Here is an 8,211-nt window from a genome sequence, read left to right as displayed (position 1 = left end):
CGGTTCACCATAGAGTAAGTCAGTTCGTTTGGTAGAGGGAAACCATTTGGTTGAACTCATTCTACTGGCTTGCTCTATGAAAGTCCTTGGTTGAGAACTCTTTAAGTTTCCGCTCAGCTGTGAGTATGGTTTGGTTTAGTTATCTGACAACATCTGTACAATGTAGTTACTGATGTCAGCCATCTGCTTTCTTTTTAGAAAGGACTTTATTTAGTCTGTCTACACTTGTCTGTCCTACAAATGATTGCTTTCTTCGGGTATAATTGAATGGATGCATCTTAATTCACCTCTGGGTTCATCCAATGCGGCATATGGGACAGCAACACGCCGAATGCCACTAGTGGATATAGACACTAGTGGATATAGGAAAACATTGCATCGCACTCAAATAACTTTGTGGACTATCACTCATCAATTCTCTTACTTCAACTCTACATGGATTGATAAGTTTATTTCATATCACTGACTGAGTTAGAAGACGAAGGGTGTTTAAATTGACTTTGGTTTATTTGTTGGTTTTTGTACCTGTATGTACATATACACTGGTGGGAAGAATAAATTAAGATACAAAGATCATTTATGTTGTGAAGAGTATTTTAATCAGTACATGTTAAAAATCTGTTGCACCCCTCAGAGTAACAGCTTTAAAGAAATGAGGTGTTACAGATTGGCGGCAGTGGCTCAGTGGTTCATGTAGGTTGTCTACAAAACCAGAAGGTTGGTGGTTCAATCCCTGGCTCCACCTGACCAAGTGTTGAGGTGTCCTTGAGCAAGACACCTAACCCCAGCTGCTCCCGACGAGCTGGATGGCGCCTTGAATGGCTGACACCATAGTCGGTGTGTGAATGAGTGTGTGAATGGGTGAATGTGAGGCAAATTGTAAAGCGCTTTGGGTGGCCATGTGGTCTGTTGAAAGCGCTATATAAATGCAGTCCATTTACCAATAACTTTTTTGCTTGCAAATAGCCAATGGCACCCCCGCCTTCACCCGACTGGCTGACAGTCCTCAATATAGGTAATGGTGGGCGCCAAAAAACCTCAGAATTTTCAAATGAACGAGAGCTATGAAGCTGGAAAGCTTTCCACACGGCAGGTTACATAATGTCTCGTTCCCTCCTCTCAGGGAACTAAGGTTACGTGAGTAACCGGAGATGTTCCCTTATCGAGTCGGAGTCTTGACATTACGTATGGGGAACAACAAAACCCCCACCGTGTGGGAAAAACTAAGGATGGCTGAAGCGAAACAGTCGTTCCGAAGCTTTGCGAGATCCCGAAGCGCAAATGTGTCGAAACACTGATCCGAAGCGTGATTCGAAACACCCATGTCACGTGACTATGACCAAACGAAGCCTCGAAGTGTTTCACTAATTGTTTCATCAGGTGTGGTCCGCCGAATCAGCGTTTCATTGGAACGGTCGGGAACAGACCACACAATCGCACATCTGTATAAAAGTGAAATAAACGCATTTTGACCTCGTGGGTTTTTGTGAGAGGAGTTTGACTTTGAGATAGCGGATTTTTGGTGATATAGTGACATAGTGCGATTTGATTAGTTATAGGCAATTTAGACTTACATTTAAATTTACACAACACATTGACTGAGAGGCTAGAGACAGACAGAGTATACATATAGTGACACATTAATAGATACATAGATATAAATATATATAGACAGCTAGATTAATAGATAGATACATATATAGATAGATTACAGATACATATATAAATACATATATTATAGATAGATACATATATAGATACATAGATTATAGATACATATCTAGATACATTAGATACATATATAGATAGATTACAGATACATATATAAATACATATATTATAGATCGATTCATATATAGATAGATAGATTTGGATAGATAGATAAAATGGAAGCTCCCCAGAAGAGATGCCGTACATCTGTGGTGTGGGAGCATTTCCATTTAGAAACCCCAAATAAAGTGAGATGTGTGTATTGTGATCGGCAGCTAGCCTACTGCAACAATACATCATCCATGATGCGCCATTTGAGGAGCACTCATCCTGCCATTTTGCAGGGTGCAGAGGATGGCATTCCCCCTGTACCTAGGCCTGCTACTGACACTGCTGGGCCATCTAAGCAAGGTATGCATTGTTTGGGATATAATTATAATTGAAATATAATTACAACCTTTTGGGACACTGTTTATAAAGTTTATAAGTTATATAAAGCACTGATTATAAACACTGGAAGGTTTCCAAATAATGAACCAGTAGGCTATACTTTTAATAGATGTGCACTAATTGAAGCTGTATTTTTCCAATGTATTTGTCTGAAAGTATGTTTTGTCTTCTCTTTTAAAAGTCAGACAGAGGGAATTGGATGAGGCTCTTATAAACATGGTGGTGAAGGATCTGCAGCCCTTCACCATCGTGGACGATGAGGGATTCAGGGCATTTGTGAACAAGCTTGATCCAAGCTATGTCCTCCCATCCCGGAAGGTGCTTAAAATAATGGTCAGCGAAAAGTACAACAAAGCCAAGGAGAAGACAATGGAGGACCTACAAAAGGCCAAATTTGTTAGCCTTACAGCTGACATGTGGTCCTCCATTAATATGGATGGATATCTTGGTGTGACTGGCCATTACATAACACCAGAGGCAAAAATGGCAACTGTTGTACTGGGTGTAAGGAGGTTTTACCAAACCCACACAGCCCAGCATCTCATGGAGGCTAAAGCCTTGCTAATGGCTGAGTGGGGAATAACCTCCAAAGTTCAGTGCATGGTGACTGACAATGCATCTAACATGATCCTAAGTGCCCAGCTACTCCACCTTCGCCATGTCCCATGTTTTGCTCATACTTTAAATTTGATTGTGAAAAAGGCACTAGATCAAACCCCAGTCATCAATGAAATACGCCAGAAGGCCAGAAAGAAAGTGGGGTTGTTCAGATCCAGCTGCAAAGCAAAGGACAAGCTTGTGGAGATGCAGAGCTTGATGGTAAGACCAACTCTGAAACTGATACAGGAGGTTGACACGAGATGGAACAGCACATTTGACATGCTACAGCGCTTGTATGACCAACGTGAACCAGTGGCTGCTGCACTTTCCAACTTAAACAATGATACTGCTCCCCTGACAAGTATTGATTATGACATTATTCAACAATCATTGTCAATACTGCAACCATTCAAACTCGCAACAACAGAGATGTCAGAGGAAAAGAGAGTGTCTGCTTCAAAGCTTATACCACTGTACAGGATGTTGCAGCACAAGCTTGCACAGAAAAAAGGAAATGCAACGCAGGAATCAACTGTTCAATAAGGTAGGCCACAATGACCATACTACCCATGTGATTGGCCATAACTGTATACCATATTATTGTCATTATTATAAATATGTGTTTCTCCTGTTTTGGCTCATAGGCTCACATCTGCAAGAAGGTCTGCACTCCAGATGTGGAGGTTATGAGAGTTTTAGAGCCTTGGCACTGGCTACACTGCTGGACCCAAGGTTCAAAAATGTGGCATTTGGAAATGCTGCCAAAGCCCAGGAAGCTGAAAAGCATATCACACTGGAGTGTGCTTCACTGATGCGTTCAAACACAAATCCTGGTGAGCAGTTTCAGTCTGTGTTATGTTATGTAATCTGAATCATGTAATATAATATATCCTTCATATATGCCGTCAGTTTAGGATTTGTTACTAATTGCTGTTTTCATTTTTATTCAGACCCAGAAATGTCAACATCACACCCATCATCATCATCATCATCATCATCATCACCATCACCATCAACACCAGTAGAAACACAGGACAGTTTATGGGAACTTTTTGATACTCGCATCCATCAAACCAAGATGATACACAATGCTACAGCTGATGCCACAGTGGAAGTGAAAAAATACATCAACGATGCGTATTTGCCCAGAACTCATGATCCACTAACTTACTGGAAAGAGAGAGCAGTAATCTTTCCTCATTTGTATGTCCTTGCAAAAAAATATCTTTGTATGCCAGCAACAAGTGTCCCTTGTGAGAGGATTTTTTCAAAGGCTGGAGAAATTATCTGTAAAAAAAGAAGTAAGCTAAGTCCTTCCACAGCAGATAAATTAATATTTTTGAATAAAAATCTCTAAAAAAGTGAGACATTGTGGCTTGATTTCTTTTATTAATATTCATTTTTCATGACCAAAATAACATTATGCACAGTGAGGAGCCTATAGGTTACAAGCTTCACATATTAGAACATTATAATAATAAAAAAACAACACATTTTTTTAATGGCTCGTCAAGGTTGTTTCAGATCAACACCTGCAAGTGACCACTAGGTGTCACCGTTGAGACGGGTGTTGGATTGATTCGAAGCCTCGAAACAATATGGCACATTTGGTTCAACTGTTTCATTGGTTCACGAGGCCTCGATTTTGCCATCACTAGGAAAAACTGTCCGGCCCAGCTCGCATCGAGCCAAAGTAGAGCATAAGCACTAATTCTTACAGCGCGCTAGCTCTAGGTCGGGTACCAGACGTAGTTGAAACACCTCTTGGCTCCTACACCATCGTAATCCCTTGAACCCAGATAAGCAACACTGGTGTGATATTGGGGAAAATGCAGCAGTATGCTGGTGCTTGGGAATACACTGCCAGCTTATAATGTGGGCATAATAAGGGGCCACATTAGATAGCTAAGAATACATCAACCGCAGCTTTTACTAAAATAACTTGCACTGTCTATAGGACCTGGTCGAAACCATGGCTAGGGCATGTGCCTCCTTGTGGAGTGGGCGTGCACCCTGATTGGGCAGGTGGTTCGCCGGGAAGCATAAGCCAGTCGCACAGCCTCCACTATCCAGTGTGATAGCCTCTGCTTCGACAGGGTGCTGCCCTTCATGGCACCCACGTAGCAGACGAAAAGCTGCTCTGAGGTTCAAAACTGGCTAGTTCTGTTCACATAAGCACGCAGGGCACACACGGGGCACAAATCGCACTTCTGAGACATAGTACTGGCTTCCTCGGGGCAAAATGCTTGAATTGTAACTATCTGAGCTCTGAACAGCGTTGAGCACCTTAGGCGAATAGCTGCGTTTGGGTAAAAGTCTGACCATACAATCGTCCGGTCCAAACTGCATACACGTGCTGTTCACTGACAGGGCATGCAAGTCCCCCACTCGTTTCCCGCAAGCTAGCGCGAGCAATAGTGCAGTCTGAAATGAGAGCACTTTAAGGTCACTAGACTCGGCTGGTTCAAAAGATGGGTCAGACGGTGCACTAAGCACTAACGACAGGTCCCAGACCGGCATCTGACGAAGGCGGGGTGGATTAAGCCTCCTAGCTCCCCGGAGAAAGCTCATTATCAGGGGGTGCCTCCCCACTGAATGGCCATCTAACAAGTCATGAAAAACGGCGATGTAGACTTTCACTCTAGATGGAGAACTGCCAGCATCCAGACATTCCTTTAGAAAGGTCAGAATAATGGAGATATCGCAACTCTTGGGGTCCTCCTTTTTGTCAACACACCAGTTAGCACATACTTTCCACTTCAGAGTGTATAAGCGCCTCGTCGAAGGGGCTCTAGCCTCTGCTATTGTCTGCAGCACTCGTTGATATACTCCACACTGATCTGCCACACATGCAGGTCCCAAAGCTCTGGATTGGGGTGCCATATGGTGCCCCTTGCCTGGGATAAGAGGTCACTTCTCGGCAGGATCCGCCACGGGGGAAGCCGCGACATGTTCACCAGTTCCAGGAACCACGGCTGTTTTTTTCTGTGAATTGTTTGAAACATCTTTCATTGTTTATCATTTACCTTAGGTGAGAAGTCAAAATCCATTATTTCATGCTCAGACTGCAAGTGATCATTAAGATATTTTTCCTTTTGTTGTTGTTACAGTTCAACGCTTAGCTCCAAGATGAAGAAAGATAAGTTTCAGTGGTACCCTAGAGAAAACAACCATGGGAACAACATGATGTGCTTTAGCTGAATAACAATAGTCGCCCTATATTCAGCACTGTGTTGCATGATAAAAACACACAAAAGGCCCTGCCCATGCCATTCCTTGTGAAAGGCAAGAGGTGGGGTCTGCCTAGCCTTTATAGCCAGGATTACTCAAGTTGACGTTAACACATCTTCCTCAGACTACAATTGAAACACATCAGCAGAAATGAGGGGTGAGACTACAATTTTTTTTAAATTAAATTAATTAAATTAAATTACAGTGTTCAAATAAATGTGTTTTATGTACAGGATTGCCTGGGTTTACATAACTTTCTTTTACATGTTTTAGCACTTGTAATCTTAAGTCTCTTGGGATGTGCACTTGGACAAGATAGGGTTTTTTCTTGGAGTGGCAACGACAGCCAAGTTGATGCCAACGAGAACGGTGACTAAAAGAAAATAACAAAAATAATAAAGGTCATAAAAACCCCTTAAACAATAATTCAGGCATCAGGGTAATGAAATGTCTCTTTGCCTCTAAAGCTTGTCTGACTGATGTGGCGTCTTGCGGGTGCTGCCTGATGCAGAAGCAGCTGTGGAAGCTCGAGATGTTTTTCAACATGACATTAGATGAACTACAGAGGAACTTGGAGAGAGCTCAGTCAGTGTTAAACAATATTCGTGGTGAGACATTTGTACAGTAGATATTGTGTTTGCCTGTTTCTTGCACTTCATTTAGATATTTTAAAATACCTTTTAAAAGATTTTGGTTTGAAATTTTCCTTTTAGCATTTGTTATAAGATTCATAGTGTAGCTGACAGTGATGGAATCATGATTTTACATGCTGATCATCTATTTGCGAATTGTGATTAGCATTGCATATGTTATATCTATTTAACAATCTATAACCATAGAGCAAATTGGAGTGTTGGCTGACACGGCCAACAGAATACAAGACACATATTGAGTGTCATGACAATGAAAAACTGGCGGTAGCCTAATGTTCATTAAATTTTCTAAAAACAAAACAAAACAAAAAAAAAACTGTCTAAAACATGAAACCAACCTAAAACGTTAACTTTTCTCTACTATCTTCTTAGCACTACTATGTCCTTCAGAAAGTGCAAAACATTTAATTTAACAAGTCTCTTTCCCTTTTCTTATTGCACAGCTAGTCGCAGTGCCTTCTCTGTGGCTCTTACTGACACGCGCCTCTGCGTTGGCCCTAATCGTGAAGACTCTGTAGTGAAGTATAGCAGCATATTTGTTAACTTGGGAGATGGCTACAGCACCGACACTGGTGCTTTTGTAGCACCACGTTCTGGTGTCTACAGCCTGGCACTAACGGTTTATAGTGATGCTGGCACTCCTGGAGCCCAATTGGCTGCTTGTGCTCGACTCCGACTGAATGGGCGCACTATTGCATCACCAAGTGAGAACAACCTTCAAGACCAGGAGGACAGCACTAGCGCTCTGCTAGTAGTGCAGCTGCATGCAGGAGACAGGGTGGATGTTGCTCTTCCAGCCGGCTGCTTCCTGTGTGACAATAACAACCACTACAATACTTTCACTGGGTTCCTGCTCTATGCAACTGATTAATATAGAGATAACTACTACTGTGTTTGAAATGACTCACTACACAATGTATACTATACATTTACAAAAAAGTATAAAATACAACACTAAGTATGCAACAGTTACTTAAAGTTGATGTTGTTGTATGGTACTTTTTTTTAGTTTCAGTAGTGCAAGAATGGTATGTTGTGGTTTAAAACATTAAAAGACACCTCTTTCTGTCTCTGCCCAGAATATATTTCTCTCTCCACAAAACCCTGCACATTTACATATTTTAAAATGACTTCTTTTAAGCTACACTAAGTGTTTAAATACAAAAAAAGAGGTTAAAGTAATAAATTAAAAATAGTTTTAATCCAAAGAACATATTCCGAAATAGTGATTTTGTTCTGAAATAAAAATTTGGATCTACTCAAACACATTCACTTGGCCTTCATGTCTATATCATATTATCTCACCCCAAAAGCAACAGGCATTGATTCAGCTGACATTGAAATATAGATGATTTTACATCACATTGATGTAATGTTCCAGAAGTACATGGTTTCTTCCATATGAATATATTCTGTAGTAATACTGGTTCAGTTTTAAGTTTATCCAACTGTTTAGATTTATTTCTAAAAGGACATTTTCCATCACATTTAATAATAATAAAAAAGTATTATAAAAATATATTTTTAGTTTATAATTATGATTATGTACTAAATCATATGATAGGTT

The 8,211-nt window shown here is 40.9% G+C and overlaps 1 protein-coding gene across 1 annotated transcript; it reads left to right on the top strand.

The window, feature by feature from the left end:
• The first annotated feature begins 6,019 nt into the window (after positions 1-6,019).
• cbln20 (cerebellin 20) lies at positions 6,020-7,712 on the top strand. Its single transcript, XM_059515240.1, has 4 exons — positions 6,020-6,148; positions 6,265-6,360; positions 6,459-6,599; positions 7,088-7,712. Exons 1-4 carry the CDS (start codon positions 6,142-6,144, stop codon positions 7,513-7,515), a joined length of 672 nt encoding a protein of 223 aa, XP_059371223.1. The 5' UTR covers positions 6,020-6,141; the 3' UTR covers positions 7,516-7,712.
• Positions 7,713-8,211: the final 499 nt, after the last annotated feature.

Source organism: Carassius carassius, chromosome 28, assembly GCF_963082965.1.
Source record: "Carassius carassius chromosome 28, fCarCar2.1, whole genome shotgun sequence".
Taxonomy (NCBI): Eukaryota; Metazoa; Chordata; class Actinopteri; order Cypriniformes; family Cyprinidae; genus Carassius; species Carassius carassius.
Note: the sequence above shows the minus strand (reverse complement) of the source record. Positions and strands in the feature narration are given on the sequence as shown.